At 52.9% G+C, this 16539-nt stretch overlaps 1 protein-coding gene across 6 annotated transcripts in view; it reads right to left on the minus strand.

The window, feature by feature from the left end:
* WIZ (WIZ zinc finger) overlaps positions 1-16539 on the minus strand; it is a 77292-nt gene that overhangs the window by 1272 nt on the left and 59481 nt on the right. For 3 of the 6 annotated variants that reach the window (XM_074530195.1, XM_074530196.1, XM_074530197.1), the window contains 4 exons: positions 15321-15878; positions 13311-13787; positions 10481-10879; positions 7753-7948 (listed from right to left, as the gene is read on the minus strand). In XM_074530195.1, coding sequence (XP_074386296.1) covers positions 7753-7948; positions 10481-10879; positions 13311-13787; positions 15321-15878 — 1630 coding nt within the window. Of the gene's footprint in view, positions 1-7752; positions 7949-10480; positions 10880-11262; positions 11381-13310; positions 13788-15320; positions 15879-16539 lie in introns of those variants that run through there. The other 3 variants (XM_074530198.1, XM_074530201.1, XM_074530199.1) reach the window with 3 other exon arrangements.

Consider the following 16539-nt stretch of genomic DNA (forward strand, 5'->3'; position numbering starts at 1 on the left):
TGGGGGAAAAAATCTGGGATTTTGGGCCTGCAACTGCGCCTCGCAGAACCTGCAAACGGGAAAATAATATGGGGTTAAAGGGGATTCTGGGGGTTTTTGGGAAAAAAATGGGGTTTTGGGGGAAAAATCTGGGATTTTGGGGGAAAAAATCTGAGATTTTGGGCCTGGAACTGCGCCTCGCAGAACCTGCAAAAGGGGAAAATGCAGATTTTAGAGAGAATTGCTGGGGTTTTGGGGGTAATCCCTGGGGATTTGGGCCCTGGAACTGCGCCTCGCAGAACCTGCAAATGGGAAATAATACGGGTTTTAGGGGGGATTACGGGGGTTCTGGGGAAAAATCTGGGGTTTTGGGGAGAAATCTGGGGTTTTGGGGAGAATTTCTGGGGTTTTAGAGAGAATTTCTGGGGTTTTAGAGAGAAAATCTGGGATTTTAGAGAGAATTCCCAGGGATTTTGGGCCTGGAACTGCGCCTCGCAGAACCTGAAAAACGGGAAAATAATGGGGTTTAGAGAGGATTCCGGGGATTTTTGGGGAAAAATCTGGGGTTTTGGGGGAAAAATCCGGGATTTTGGGGGAAAAAATCTGAGATTTTGGGCCTGGAACTGCGCCTCGCAGAACCTGCAAAATAGGAAAATGCAGATTTTAGAGGGGATTCTGGGGGTTTTGGGAAAAAATCCGGGATTTTGGGCCCTGGAACTGCGCCTCGCAGAACCTGCAAAACGGGAAATAATGGGGTTTAGAGGGGATTCCGGGGATTCTTGGGGAGAATTTCTGGGGTTTTGGGGAAAAATCTGGGGTTTTAGAGAGAATTCCGGGGATTTTGGGCCTGGAACTGCGCCTCGCAGAACCTGGGAAATGGGAAAATGCGGGGTTTACAGGGGATTCTGGGGGGTTTTGGGGGAAAAATCTGGGGTTTTAGGGAGAATTCCGGGGGTTTTTGGGGAAAAATCCGGGATTTTGGGGGAAAAATCCGGGATTTTAGGGAGAATTTCTGGGGTTTTGGGCCCTGGAACTGCGCCTCGCAGAACCTGCAAAACGGGAAATAATGGGGTTTAGAGGGGATTCCGGGGGTTTTGGCCCTGGAACTGCGCCTCACAGAACCTGGAAAACGGGAAAATACGGATTTTAGAGACAATTCTGGGGATTCTGGGGAAAAACCTGGGGTTTTAGGGAGAATTTCTGGGATATTTGGGGAAAAAATCTGGGGTTTTGGGGAGAATTTCTGGGGTTTTAGAGAGAATTCCTGGGATTTTGGGCCCTGGAACTGCGCCTCGCAGAACCTGCAAATGGGAAATGCAGATTTTAGAGAGGATTCCGGGGATTCTAGGGAAAAGTCTGGGGTTTTGGGGGAAAAATCTGGGATTTTAGAGAGAATTCCAGGGGTTTTTGGGGGAAAAAATCAGGATTTTGGGGGAAAAAATCTGAGATTTTGGGCCTGGAACTGCGCCTCGCAGAACCTGCAAAACGGGAAATGCAGATTTTAGAGACAATTCTGGGGATTCTAGGGAAAAATCGGGGGTTTTAGGGGAAAAATCTGGGGGTTTGGGGAGAATTTCTGGGGTTTTGGGGGAAAAATCCAGGATTTTGGGCCCTGGAACTGCGCCTCGCAGAACCTGAAAAATGAGGAAATGCGGATTTTAGAGGGGATTCTGGGGTTTTGAGCCCTGGAACTGTGCCTCGCAGAACCTGCAAACGGGAAATGCAGATTTTAGAGAGGATTACGGGGGTTTTGGGGGAAAAAATCTGAGATTTTGGCCCTGGAACTGCGCCTCGCAGAACCTGCAAAATGAGCAAAATATGGGTTTAGAGAGAATTCCGGGGGTTTGGGGGAAAAATCTGGGGTTTTGGGGGAAAAATCTGGGATTTTTAGAGATAATTACGGGGATTTTGAGCCCTGGAACTGCGCCTTGCAGAACCTAAAAAACGGGAAATAATACAGGTTTAGGGGGGATTACGGGGAGTTTGGGGGAAAAAATCGGGATTTTGGGGGAAAAATCCAGGATTTTGGGGGAAAAATCCGGGATTTTAGAGAGAATTTCTGGGGTTTTGGGCCCTGGAACTGCGCCTCGCAGAACCTGAAAAACAGGAAATAATACGGGGTTTAGGGGGGATTCTGGGGGTTTTGGGGGAAAAATCTGGGGTTTTGGGGAAAAATCTGGGGTTTTGGGGAGAATTTCTGGGGTTTTGGGGAGAATTTCTGGGGTTTTAGAGAGAATTTCTGGGGTTTTAGGGAGAATTCCTGGGATTTCAGGGAGAATTTCGGGGATTTTGGGCCCTGGAACTGCGCCTCGCAGAACCTGAAAAATGAGGAAAATATGGGTTTAGAGAGGATTTCTGGGGTTTTGGGGAAAAATCTGGGGTTTTAGGGAGGATTTCTGGGGTTTTAAAGAGAATTTCTGGGATTTTGGGCCCTGGAACTGCGCCTCGCAGAACCTGGAAAACGGGAAAATGCAAATTTTAGAGACAATTCCGGGGATTCTGGGGAAAAATCTGGGGTTTTGGGGGAAAAATCTGGGATTTTAGAGAGAATTCCAGGGGTTTTTGGGGGAAAAAATCAGGATTTTGGGGGAAAAATCCGGGATTTTGGGCCTGGAACTGCGCCTCGCAGAACCTGGAAAACGGGGAAAATACAGGGTTTAGGGGGGATTCTGGGGTTTTAGAGAGAATTCCTGGGGTTTTGGGGGGAATTTCTGGGAGTTTGGGGGAAAAATCCGGGATTTTGGGCCCTGGAACTGCGCCTCGCAGAACCTGAAAAACGGGGAAAATACGGATTTTAGAGGGGATTCTGGGGATTCTGGGGAAAAATCTGGGGTTTTAGGGGAAAAATCCAAGATTTTTAGAGAGAATTCCAGGGGTTTTAGAGAGAATTCCTGAGGTTTTGGGCCCTGGAACTGCGCCTCGCAGAACCTGAAAAAACGGGAAAATACGGGTTTTAGGGGGGATTCCTGGGGTTTGGGGGAAAATCTGGGGTTTTAGAGAGAATTTCTGGGGTTTTGGGGGAAATTCCTGGGGTTTTGGGGAAAAAATCCAGGATTTTAGAGAGAATTCCGGGGATTTTGGGCCCTGGAACTGCGCCTCGCAGAACCTGAAAAACGGGGAAAATCCGGGTGTAGGGGGGATTCAGGGGTTTGGGGGGAAATCCGGGATTTTAGAGAGAATTCCTGGGATTTCTGGGGCAATTCCTGGGTTTTGGGCTGGAATCCATAGAGAAATTCAAGGGTTTTGGGGCAGGAATTCCTGGATTTTGGGAGGAATTCCTGGATTTTGGGAGGAATTCCTGGATTTCGGGAGGAATTCCTGGATTTCGGGAGGAATTCCCAGGCTTTGGGAAGAATTCCTGGATTTCAACAGGAATTCCCAGATTTTGGGGAGTGGGAATGGTAAAAATGGGGGAGAAATGGGGGAAAACCCCAAAAAACTGGTGGAAAAAAAACCGCAAAAAATGAGATGAAGGAGAAGGGAAAGGGGGGAAATGCAGGAAAAGAGCCCAAACCAGGGATGGAAAAGTGGGGAAAATGCGGAAAAAAGCCCCAAAAAAGGCTGGAAAATCGGGAAAAGCCCCAAAAACCCAGGAAAAGAGGGGAAAACAGTGAAAAACAGGGATGGAAGAGCAGGAAAAGGGGAAATGCTGGGAAAAAGGAGAAAAGAGCCAAAAACAAGGATGGAAGAGCAGAAAATGAGGGGAAAAGAGCCAAAAACAGGGAGGGAGAAGGATGAAAAGGGGGAAATGCTGGAAATGAGGGGAAATACAGGAAAAAGGGGAAAAGAGCCAAAAACGTTGATGGAAGAGTAGGAAAGGGGGCAAAATGCAGGGAAAGAACAAAAACACGGATGGGGGAGCAGGAGAAGGTGGGAAAAGAGCCCAAACCAGGGATGGAAAAGTGGGGAAAATCAGTAAAAATGCCCCAAAAGAGGCTGGAAAATCGGGAAAAGCCCCAAAAACCCAGGAAAAGAGGGGAAAACAGTGAAAACCAGGGAGGGAAGAGCAGGAAAGGGGGCAAAAAATGCAGGAAAAGGGGGAAAAGAGCCAAAAACAGGGAGGGAAGAGTGGGGAAAATCTGGGAAAAAGCCCCAAAAAAGGCTGGAAAATCTGGGAAAAAGCCCCAAAAAACCCAGGAAAAGAGGGGAAAACAGTGAAAAACAGGGAGGGAAGAGCAGGAAAAGGGGAAATGCTGGGAAAAAGGGGAAAAGAGCCAAAACCAGGGATGGGGGAAATGCAGGAAAAGGGTGGGAAACAGCCAAAAGCAGTGATGGAAAAATGGGGAAAATCCCGGAAAAAAGCCCCAAAAAAGGCTGGAAAATCGGGAAAAGCCCCCAAAAACCCAGGAAAAGAGAGGAAAAGAGCCAAAAACAGGGAGGGAAGAGCAGAAAATGAGGGGAAAAGAGCCAAAAACAGGGAGGGAGGAGCAGGAAAAGGGGAAATGCCGGAAATGAGGGGAAATACAGGAAAAAGGGGAAAAGAGCCAAAAACATTGATGGAAGAATAGGAAAGGGGGCAAAAATGCAGGAAAAGGGGGGAAAAGATAAAAAACCACGGATGAGGGAGCAGGAGAAGGTGGGAAAAGAGCCCAAACCAGTGATGGAAAAGTGGGGAAAATGCGGAAAAACGCCCCTAAAAAGGCTGGAAAATCGGGAAAAGCCCCCAAAAACCCAAGAAAAGAGGGGAAAACAGTGAAAAACAGGGAGGGAAGAGCAGGAAAAGGGGAAATGCTGGGAAAAAGAGCCCAAACCAGGGATGAGGGAGCAGGAAAAGGGTGGGAAACAGCCAAAAGCAGGGATGGAAAAATGGGGAAAATCAGGAAAAACACCCCAAAAAAGGCTGGAAATTGGGGAAAAGCCCCCAAAAACCCAGGAAAAGAGGGGAAAACAGTGAAAAACAGGGAGGGAAGAGCAGGAAAAGGGGAAATGCTGGGAAAAAGGGGAAAAGAGCCAAAAACAAGGATGGAAGAGCAGAAAATGAGGGGAAAAGAGACAAAAACAGGAAGGGAAGAGCAGGAAAAGGGGAAAATGCCGGAAATGAGGGGAAATACAGGAAAAAGGGGAAAAGAGCCAAAAACATTGATGGAAGAGTAGGAAAGGGGGCAAAATGCAGGAAAAGGGGGGAGAAGAACAAAAAACCAGGGATGGGGAAGCAGGAGAAGGTGGGAAAAGAGCCCAAACCAGGGATGGAAGAGTGGGGAAAATGCGGAAAAAAACCCCAAAAAAGGCTGGAAAATCTGGGAAAAAGCCCCAAAAAAGGCTGGAAATTGGGGAAAAGCCCCCAAAAACCCAGGAGCAAACCCCAAATCCCCTTTCCCACCTGCACTTGAGGGTGTAGATGTTGCCCACGAACTTGACGAGCGAGGTCTGGGGAAGGAATTGGGGTGGGAAACACCAAAAATGGGATGGGAGAGTGGGAAAAGGGGAGAAAACTGCCCAAAATGGGATGGAGATGAGGAAAAAGGGGGAAAAGAAGAAAAACCAGGGATGGGGGAAATGCAGGAAAAGAGGGAAAAGAGCCCAAACCAGGGATGGAAAAGTGGGGAAAATCCAGAAAAAAGCCCCAAAAAAGGCTGGAAAATCCGGGAAAAAAGCCCCAAAAAAGGCTGGAAAATCAGGAAAAGCCCCAAAAAACCCAGGAAAAGAGGGGAAAACAGTGAAAAACAGGGAGGGAAGAGCAGGAAAAGGGGAAATGCTGGGAAAAAGGAGAAAAGAGCCAAAACCAGGGATGGAAGAGCAGAAAATGAGGGGAAAAGAGCCAAAAACAGGGAGGGAGAAGGATGAAAAGGGGGAAATGCCGGAAATGAGGGGAAATACAGGAAAAAGGGGAAAAGAGCCAAAAACATTGATGGAAGAGTAGGAAAGAGGGGAAAATTCAGGAAAAGGGGGGAAAAGAACAAAAAACACGGATGAGGGAGCAGGAGAAGGTGGGAAAAGAGCCCAAACCAGGGATGGAAGAGTGGGGAAAATGCGGAAAAAAGCCCCAAAAAAGGCTGGAAAATCGGGAAAAGCCCCCAAAAACCCAGGAAAAGAGAGGAAAACAGTGAAAAACAGGGAGGGAAGAGCAGGAAAAGGAGAAATGCTGGGAAAAAGGGGAAAAAGAAGAAAAACCAGGGATGGAAGAACAGGAAAAGGGTGGGAAACAGCCAAAAGCAGTGATGGAAAAATGGGGAAAATCAGGAAAAACACCCCAGAAAAGGCTGGAAAATTGGGAAAACCCCCAAAAACCCAGGAAAAGAGGGGAAAAGAGCCAAAAACAGGGAGGGAAGAGCAGGAAAAGGGGAAATGCTGGGAAAAAGAGCCCAAACCAGGGATGGAAGAGTGGGGAAAATGCGGAAAAAAGCCCCAAAAAAGGCTGGAAATTGGGGAAAAGCCCCCAAAAACCCAGGAGCAAACCCCAATTCCCGTTTCCCCACCTGCACTTGAGGGTGTAGATGTTGCCCACGAACTTGACGAGCGAGGTCTGGGGAAGGAATTGGGGTGGGAAACACCAAAAATGGGATGGGAGAGTGGGAAAAGGGGAGAAAACTCCCCAAAATGGGATGGAGATGAGGAAAAAGGGGGAAAAAGAAGAAAAACCAGGGATGGAAGAACAGGAAAAGGGTGGGAAACAGCCAAAAGCAGTGATGGAAAAGTGGGGAAAATCAGGAAAAATGCCCCAAAAAAGGCTGGAAAATCGGGAAAAGCCCCCAAAAACCCAGGAAAAGAGAAGAAAACAGTGAAAAACAGGGAGGGAAGAGCAGGAAAAGGGAAATGCAGGAAAAAAGAGCCAAAAACAAGGAGGGAAGAGCAGAAAATGAGGGGAAAAGAGCCAAAACCAGGAAGGGAAGAGCAGGAAAAGGGGGAAATGCCGGAAATGAGGGGAAATACAGGAAAAAGGGGAAAAGAGCCAAAAACGTTGATGGAAGAGTAGGAAAGGGGGCAAAATGCAGGAAAAGAACAAAAAACACGATGGGGGAGCAGGAGAAGGTGGGAAAAGAGCCCAAACCAGGGATGGAAGAGTGCGGAAAATCCAGAAAAAAGCCCCAAAAAAGGCTGGAAAATGGGGAAAAGCCCCCAAAAACCCAGGAAAAGAGAGGAAAACAGTGAAAAACAGGGAGGGAAGAGCAGGAAAAGGGGAAATGCTGGGAAAAAGGAGAAAAGAGCCAAAACAAGGATGGAAGAACAGGAAAAGGGTGGGAAACAGCCAAAAGCAGGGATGGAAAAGTGGGGAAAATCAGGAAAAACACCCCAAAAAAGGCTGGAAATTGGGGAAAAGCCCCCAAAAACCCAGGAAAAGAGAGGAAAGGAGCCCAAACCAGGGATGGAAGAGTGGGGAAAATGCAGAAAAAAGCCCCAAAAAAGGCTGGAAAATCAGGAAAAGCCCCCAAAAACCCAGGAAAAGAGGGGAAAACAGTGAAAAACAGGGAGGGAAGAGCAGGAAAAGGGGAAATGCTGGGAAAAAGAGCCAAAAACAAGGATGGAAGAGCAGAAAATGAGGGGAAAAGAGCCAAAAACAGGAAGGGAAGAGGATGAAAAGGGGGAAATGCCGGAAATGAGGGGAAATACAGGAAAAAGGGGAAAAGAGCCAAAAACGTTGATGGAAGAGTAGGAAAGGGGGCAAAAAATTCAGGAAAAAGGGGGAGAAGAACAAAAAACGTGGATGGGGGAGCAGGAGAAGGTGGGAAAAGAGCCCAAACCAGGGATGGAAGAGTGGGGAAAATCCAGAAAAAAGCCCCAAAAAAGGCTGGAAAATCGGGAAAAGCCCCCCAAACCCCAAATCCCCTTTCCCACCTGCACTTGAGGGTGTAGATGTTGCCCACGAACTTGACGAGCGAGGTCTGGGGCGGGCGCGGCACCAGCGCGGGCACCGGGCGCACGCGGGGCGGCGGCCGCGGCTCCGGGAGCTTCCGCGGGAACTCGGCGGCGCCGGGCTCGGCCTCGCGCGGCAGCGGCGGCTCCGGGGGCCGCGCCTGGCGCCGCTCAAACTCTGCCATGATAGGGGGGAAAATGGGGACAGTGAGACAAACTCAGTTCCTATCTCTGTCCCCATTCCCATTCCTAATCCCATTCCCATTCCCAATCCCATTCAGGCTCCGGGGGCCGCGCCTGGCGCCGCTCAAACTCTGCAGTGGTAGGGGGGGAAATGGGGAACAGTGAGCTGAACTCAGTTCCCATTCCCAATTTCCCATTCCTAATCCCACTCCTGTTCCCATTCCCATTCCCATTCCCAATTCCCATTCCCAATCCCACTCAGGCTCCGGGGGCCGCGCCTGGCGCCGCTCAAACTCTGCCATGGTGGGGAAAATGGGGGTCAGTGAGCTGAACTCAGTTCCCAGTCCTGTCCTCAGTCCTGTCCCCAATCCCATTCCCATTCCCAATTTCCCATTCCTAATCCAACTCCTGTTCCCAATCCCATTCAGGCTCCGGGGGCCGCGCCTGGCGCCGCTCAAACTCTGCCATGGGGGGAATTTGGGGGGTCATTTAGCCATCCTCAGTCCCCCCATCCCCATCCCAATTCTGTTCCCATTCCCATTCCCAGTCCCATTCCTGTCCCCGTTCCCAGTTTCACATCCTTGTCCCCATTCCCATTCCCAATCTTGTCCCTATTCCCATTCCTGTTCCCATTCCCATTCCCATTCCCATTCCCATTCCCATTCCCATTCCCAATCCCACTCAGGCTCCGGGGGCCGCGCCTGGCGCCGCTCAAACTCTGCCATGGGGAATTTGGGGGGTCATTTAGCCATCCTCAGTCCCCATTCCCATCCCAATCCTGTCCCCATTCCCATCCCAATCCCATTCCCATTCCCAATTTCCCATTCCTAATCCCACTCCTGTCCCCATTCCCATTCCCAATCCCATTCAGGCTCCAGGGCCGCGCCTGGCGCTGCTCGAACTCTGCCATGGGGAATTTGGGGGGTCATTTAGCCATCCTCAGTCCCCCCATTCCTGTCCCCATTCCTGTCCCAATCCCATTCCCATTCCCAATTTCCCATTCCCATCCCACTCCTGTCCCCATTCCCAATCCCAATCCCACTCAGGCGCAGCTCAAACTCTGCCATGGGGGGAATGGGGGTCAGGACAGCCATTCCTGTCCCCATTCCCAATTTCACATTCCTAATCCCCATTCCCATTCCCCTTCCCCATTTCTGTCCCCATTCCCATTCCTGTCCCCATTCCCATTCCCCATTCCCAAACCCCATTTTCCCATTCCCAATTCCCATTATCCCATTTCCCCCAATGCCATCACTCACTGCTGAAGCTGCCCCTCTGCTCCTCCACCTTCACCACCCCTCATTCCCATTTTCATTTCCCATTCCCAAACCCCATTTTTCCTATCCCAAACCCCATTCCCAACCCCATAAATCCCATTTTTTCCCATTTTCCCCAATGCCATCACTCACTGCTGAAGTTGCCCCTCTGCTCCTCCACCTCGACCACTCCTCATTCACATTTTCATTCCCCATTCCCAATCCCATATTTCCCATTCCAAACCCCAAATTTTTCACACCAAACCCCACATTTCCCACCCCAAACCCCATTCCCACCCCCATAAATCCCATTTTCACTCACTGCTGAAGTTGCCCCTCTGCTCCTCCACCTTGACCACTCCTCATTCCCATTCCCCATTCCCACCCCCCCGTTTCCCACCCCCCCGTTTCCCACCCCAAACCCCATTCCCAACCCCATAAATGACATTTTTTCCTATTTCCCCCAGTCCCATCACTCACTGCTGAAGTTGCCCCTCTGCTCCTCCACCTTCACCACTCCTCATTCCCATTCCCATTCCCCATTCCCAATCCCACATTCCCCATTCCCAAACCCCATTTTTCCTATCCCAAACCCCATTCCCAACCCCATAAATGACATTTTCTCCCATTCCCCAGTGCCATCACTCACTGCTGAAGTTGCCCCTCTGCTCCTCCACCTTCACCACTCCTCATTCCCATTCCCATAGGGATTTTTCCAGCCCCATTCCCCATTCCCATTCCCCATTCCCAATCCCCCATTTCCCACCCCAAACCCCATAAATCCCATTTTTTCCCATTCCCCAATGCCATCACTCACTGCTGAAGTTGCCCCTCTGCTCCTCCACCCTCACAACCCCTCATTCCCATTCCCCATTCCCCACTCCCAAACCCCATTTTTCCTATCCCAAACCCCACATTTCCCACTCCAAACCCCACTCCCACCCCCACAAATCCCATTTCCACTCACTGCTGAAGTTGCCCCTCTGCTCCTCCACCTCGACCACCCCTCATTCCCATTTTCATTCCCCATTCCCAACCACATAAATCACATTTTTCCCATTTCCCAGGGATTTTTCCAGCCCCATTCCCCATTCCCATTCCCCATTCCCAAATCCCCATTTCCCACCCCAAACCCCATTCCCAACCCCACAAATCCCATTTCCACTCACTGCTGAAGTTGCCCCTCTGCTCCTCCACCTTGACCACTCCTCATTCCCATTCCCACCCCCACATTTCCCACCCCAAACCCCACAAATCCCACTTTCACTCACTGCTGAAGTTGCCCCTCTGCTCCTCCACCTTGACCACTCCCAGCGGCGTCCCCAGCGCCCGCTCGGCGCCCTCGGGGCCCTTCCCGCACTCGCCCAGCGCCGCCTCGGCCGCCAGCCCGCCCTTGGGCAGGAAGGGCACGGCCAGGGCCCCGCGCGGCTCCCGCGGGTGCGCCGAGCTGCGGAACTTCTTGGAGAAGGGGCGCCCGCCCTGGATGTAGCTGCGGTAGGCGCCGGCCTTGTGCGGGCGGTGCCGGATCCACTCGCGCAGCGTCTCGATGGGCGAGCCGTTCACGCACCACTCGGTGACGCCGAACTGCCGCAGGTGTGCCCGGGCGTGGCTGGCCAGCGCCTTCCTGTTCTCAAAGTACAGCCCGCACAGCTCGCAGCACGCTTCTGCTGCTGGAAACAGGGAAAAATGGGAAAAAACAGGGAAAAAAATGGCATTATTGTAGTGAAAATGGGGTATAGGCAGTGCCAGAACTGCCACAGGTGTGCCCAGGCGTGGCTGGCCAGCGCCTTCCTGTTCTCAAAGTACAGCCCGCACAGCTCGCAGCACGCTTCTGCTGCTGGAAACAGGGAAAAATGGGGTTAAAATAGCGAAAAATGGGGTTATTTATATGGATATTGGGGTATGGGCAGTGCCAGAACTGCCGCAGGTGCGCGCGGGCGTGGCTGGCCAGCGCCTTCCTGTTCTCAAAGTACAGCCCACACAGCTCACAGCACGCTTCTGCTGCTGGAAAATACAGGAAAACCAGAAAAAACGGGGTTAAAATGGGATTATTGTAGTGAAAATGGGGTATGGATATCGCTAAAAGTGCCACAGGTGAGCCCGGGCGTGTCTGGCCAGCGCCTTCCTGTTCTCAAAGTACAGCCCACAGAGCTCACAGCACGCTTCTGCTGCTGGAAAATAGGGAAAAACGGGAAAAAACAGGGAAAAATGGGGTTATTTATATGGATCTTGGGGTATGGGCAGGGCCAGAAACCGGGCGTGGCTGGCCAGCGCCTTCCTGTTCTCAAAGTACAACCCGCACAGCTCACAGCACGCTTCTGCTGCTGGAAAATAGGGAAAATGGGATTGAAATAGTGAAAAATGGGGAAAAACGGGGAAAAAATGGCATTATTGTAGTGAAAATGGGGTATGGGCAATGCCAGAACTGCCACAGGTGCGTGCGGGCGTGGCTGGCCAGCGCCTTCCTGTTCTCACAGTACAGCCCGCACAGCTCGCAGCAGGCAGGACATGGAAAAATGGGAAAAAAGGGGGAAAAATGGGGAAAAAATGGGAAAAAACATGTTTCCAGCTGATGACAAAAACATCACAAAAACCATCCCAAAGATCCCAAAACCATCCCTAAACTCCCTTAGCACTCACAGGCCTTGTTGTGCAGGGCCTTGGCCTTGAAGCCCAGCTTGAGGCCTTTGTGCTTGGCCTCGCCGTGCCCGCTCAGCCCATCCCAAAACCATCCCAAAACCATTCCAAAACCACCCCAAAACCATTCTAAAACCATCCCAAAGACCCCAAAACCATCCCAAAGATCCCAAAACCATCCTTAAACCATCCCAAAGACCCCAAAATTCCCCCAACACTCACAGGCCTTGTCATGCAGGGCCTTGGCCTTGAAGCCCAGCTTGAGGCCTTTGTGCTTGGCCTCGCCGTGCCCGCCCAGCCCATCCCAAAACCACCTCAAAACCACTCCAAAACCACCCCAAAACCACTCCAAAACCACCCCAAAACCACTCCAAAACCATCCCAAAGATCCCAAAACCATCCCAAAGATCCCAAAACCATCCCAAAACCATCTGAAATACATCCCAAAGACCCCAAAAAACCCAAATTCCCCCATGGCACTCACAGGCCTTGTCGTGCAGGGCCTTGGCCTTGAAGCCCAGCTCGAAGCCTTTGTGCTTGGCCTCGCCGTGCCCGCCCAGCCCATCCCAAAACCATCTGAAATCCATCCCAGAGATCCCAAATCCATCCCAAAGATCCCAAAACCATCCCTAAACCATCCCAAAGACCCCAAAAACCCCAAAATTCCCCCAACACTCACAGGCCTTGTCATGCAGCGCCTTGGCCTTGAAGCCCAGCTCGAAGCCTTTGTGCTTGGCCTCACCACGCCCACCCAGCCCATCCCAAAACCACCCCAAAACCATTCTAAAACCATCCCAAAGATCTCAAAACCATCCCAAAACCATCTGAAACATCACAAAACCATCCCCAAACCATCCCAAAACCCCCAAAATTCCATGATTCCCCCATGGCACTCACAGGCCTTGTCGTGCAGGGCCTTGGCCTTGAAGCCCAGCTCGAAGCCTTTGTGCTTGGCCTCGCCGTGCCCGCCCAGCCCATCCCAAAACCATCTGAAATCCATCCCAAAGACCCCAAAACCATGCCAAAACCATGCCAAAGATCCCAAAACTACCCCTAAACCATCTGAAACATCCCAAAACCATCCCAAATCCCCATGGCACTCACAGGCCTTGTCATGCAAGGCCGTGGCCTTGGAGCCCAGCTCAAAGCCTTTGTGCTTGGCCTCTCTGTGCCCGCCCAGCCTATCCCAAAACCATCTGAAACATCCCAAAACCATCCCAGAGATCCCAAAACGATCCCCGAACTATCCCAAAACCCCAAAAATTCCATGATTTCCCCATGGTACTCACAGGCCTTGTCGTGCAGGGCTTTGGCCTTGAAGCCCAGCTCGAAGCCTTTGTGCTTGGCCTCGCCGTGCCCGCCCAGCCCATCCCAAAACCATCTGAAATCCATTCTGAAGATCCCAAAACCATGCCAAAGATCCCAAAACCACCCAAAACCATCCCAAATCCCCATGGCACTCACAGGCCTTGTCGTGCAGGGCCTTGGCCTTGAAGCCCAGCTCGAAGCCTTTGTGCTTGGCCTCGCCGTGCCCGCCCAGCCTGTCGGCGTCACCCAGGGGTCTCTTGGCAGCCAGGAAGGCCCCGGGGCCGCCCTTGGAGCCCAGCGGTGCCAGCGCCAGCCCCGCGCCCGCCTTGCCCAGGGCCAGCCCGGGCGGCAGCGCCTTGCCCGGCCCCGGGGGCGCCTTGGGCTCCTCCTCGCACAGCCCCGGGCCCGGCTCCAGCCCCGGCGCCAGCGGCGGCTCCTTCTTGATGAGGCAGGGCTTGGATTTCTTCCTGAGGATTTCCCGCAGCGTGTCGATGGGCGAGCCGTTCACCGACCACTCGGTGACGCCCATCTGGCGCAGGTGCGAGCGCGCGTGGCTCGAGAGCCCCTTGCGGTTCTCAAAGAACTCCCCGCAGAACTCGCAGCGGATGTCGCGCACCGGGTCCGCCCGGGAGGCTGCGGGAGAGGGGAAATTCTGGGATTAGGGAGGGATGGAATCCCCTGGATGGGCTCAGAGTGTCCCCAAAATCCCCGGGGTGAGCTCCCCAAAATCCCCGGGATGAGCTCCCCAAAATCCCCGGGATGAGCTCCCCAAAATCCCCGGGATGAGCTCCCCAAAATCCCCGGGGTGAGCCCCAAGAACTCGCAGTGGATGTCGCACACCGGATCCACCCTGGAGGCTGCGGGAGGGGGAAATTTGGGATTAGGGATGGAAACCCCTGGGATGGGATTTTAGAGCCTTAAATCCTCAGGGATGATCCCTGAACCCCCAAATTCCTGGGACAAACCCCAGACCCACTCACAGAGGTTGAGCAGCGCCATCTCCTCATGGGTCTGGGATGGATCCCAGCTCCACAAATCCACAGAAAAACCCCCAAATCCCCCAAATTTCTGGGATAAACCCCAAAACCACTCACAGAGGTTGAGCGGCGCCATCTCCTCACAACCCTGGGATGGATCCCAGCTCCAGAAATCCCAAACTCCAGGAGGTGATCCCTGAGATGATCCCTAAATCCCCCAAATTCCTGGGATAAACCCCTAAATCCCCCAAATTCCTGGGATAAACCCCCCAAATCCCCGGTTAAACCCCAGACCCACTCATAGAGATTGAGCGGTGCCATCTCCTCATGGGTCTGGGATGGATCCCAGCCCCCCAAATCCATGAGAAAACCCCCAAACCCCCCAAATCCCTGGGACAAACCCCAGACCCACTCATAGAGATTGAGTGGTGCCATCTCCTCATGGGTCTGGGATGGATCCCAGCTCCACAAATTCCTGGGATAAACCCCCAAATCCCCCAAATTGCTGGGATAAACCCCTAAATCCCCCAAACCCCCGGTTAAACCCCTAAATCCCCCAAATTCCTGGGATAAACCCCTAAATCTCCCAAATCCCTGGGATAAACCCCCAAATCCCCGGTTAAACCCCAGACCCACTCACAGAGGTTGAGAAGCACTCTCTCCTCACGGGTCTGCAACAGATCCCAGTTCCCAAAATCCATGAGAAAACCCCCAAAACCCCTGGTTTTAACTCCAGACCCACTCACAGAGGTTGAGAAGCACTCTCTCCTCACAGGTCTGCAACAGATCCCAGTTCCCAAAATCCATGAGAAAACCCCCAAAACCCCAAAACCTCTGGTTTAAACCCCAGATCCACTCACAGAGGTTGAGCGGCGCCATCTCCTCGTGGGTCTGGGATGGATCCCAGCTCCACAAATCCCCCAAATTCCTGGGATAAACCCCCCAAATTCCTGGGATAAACCCCCAAATCCCCCGGTTAAACCCCAGACCCACTCACAGAGGTTGAGCAGCACCATCTCATGGGCCTGGGATGGATCCAGGGGCTCCTGGGATGGATCCCAGCTCCCCAAATCCCTGGGACAAACCCCTAAACCCCCCAAATTCCTGGGATAAACCCCTAAACCCCCCAAATTCCTGGGACAAACCCCTAAATCCCCCAAATCCCCGGTTAAACCCCAGAGCCACTCACAGAGGTTGAGCGGCGCCATCTCCTCGTGCGCTGCCCAGGCCGGGTCCGGCGGCGCCGGCGCCTCCCCGGGATGGATCCCGGCTCCTCCTCCTCCTCCTCCTCCTCCAGCCATCAGCTCCCGCTTGATCTCCACCCTGAGCTGGTCCTGCTTCAGTTTCTTCTGCAGCGAGGGCGCCGAGAGCCCCGGGAACATTTTCCTGGCCGTGGGCGGCGGCGGTGGTGGCGGGGAGGCGGCGCCGGGGGCCGGGCCCGGGGGGCTCAGCGGCGCCGGCACCTTCTTGCCCAGCCCCGGGGGCAGGTGCAGCTCGGGGCCGGCCCGGGGCGGCTCCAGCGGGGCCAGCCCGCCCAGCAGGCTCTTGGCCAAGGCCTTGGGGTGGCCGGGCCGGCGGCGGGTGAGGATTTCCCGCAGCGTGTCGATGGGCGAGCCGTTCACGTACCACTCGGTGACGCCCATCTGGCGCAGGTGCGAGCGCGCGTGGCTCGAGAGCCCCTTGCGGTTCTCAAAGAACTCCCCGCAGAACTCGCAGCGGATGTCGCGGCACGGCTCCGAGCCCGAGGCTGGGAACGGGGGAGAGAAGGGGTTAAAAAATGCTGGTGGAGATTTGGGGGTTCCCAAGGAATTCCCTGCAGAATTTGTAGTGGGTGTTGTGTCACGGCTCTGAGCCCAAGGCTGGGAATGGCACAGAAGGGGTTAAAAGGAGCTGGTGTGGGTTTGGGATCGTGGCACGGCTCCAAGCCCGAGGCTGGGAATGGCACAGAAGGGGTTAAAAGGTGCTGGTGTGGGTTTGGAGCTATGGGGATTCCCAGGAAAGGGATTTGGGGGTTCCTGAGGAATTTCCCGCAGATTTGTAGTGGGTGTTGCAGCACGGCTCCGAGCCCGAGGCTGGGAACGGGGAAAAAGGGGTTAAAAAATTCTGGTAGGGATTTGGGGGTTCACAAGGAATTCCCCACAGAACTGTCATGGCACGGCTCCGAGCCCGAGGCTGGGAATGGCACAGAAAGGGTTTAAAAAATGCTGGTGGGGATTTGGGGGTTCCCAAGGAATTCCCCACAGAACTGTCATGGCACAACTCCGAGCCCAAGGCTGGAAATGGGGGAGAGAAGGGGTTAAAAAATGCTGGTGGAGATCCCAAAATTTGGGGATTTGGGGTAAAGGGATTCCTGGGAAAGGGATCTGGGATAAAGGAAATGGGGCTCCCCAGGAACTCCCCACAGAACT

The sequence above is a fragment of the Zonotrichia albicollis genome, chromosome 32 (assembly GCF_047830755.1).
Source record: "Zonotrichia albicollis isolate bZonAlb1 chromosome 32, bZonAlb1.hap1, whole genome shotgun sequence".
In the NCBI taxonomy this organism is placed as follows: Eukaryota; Metazoa; Chordata; class Aves; order Passeriformes; family Passerellidae; genus Zonotrichia; species Zonotrichia albicollis.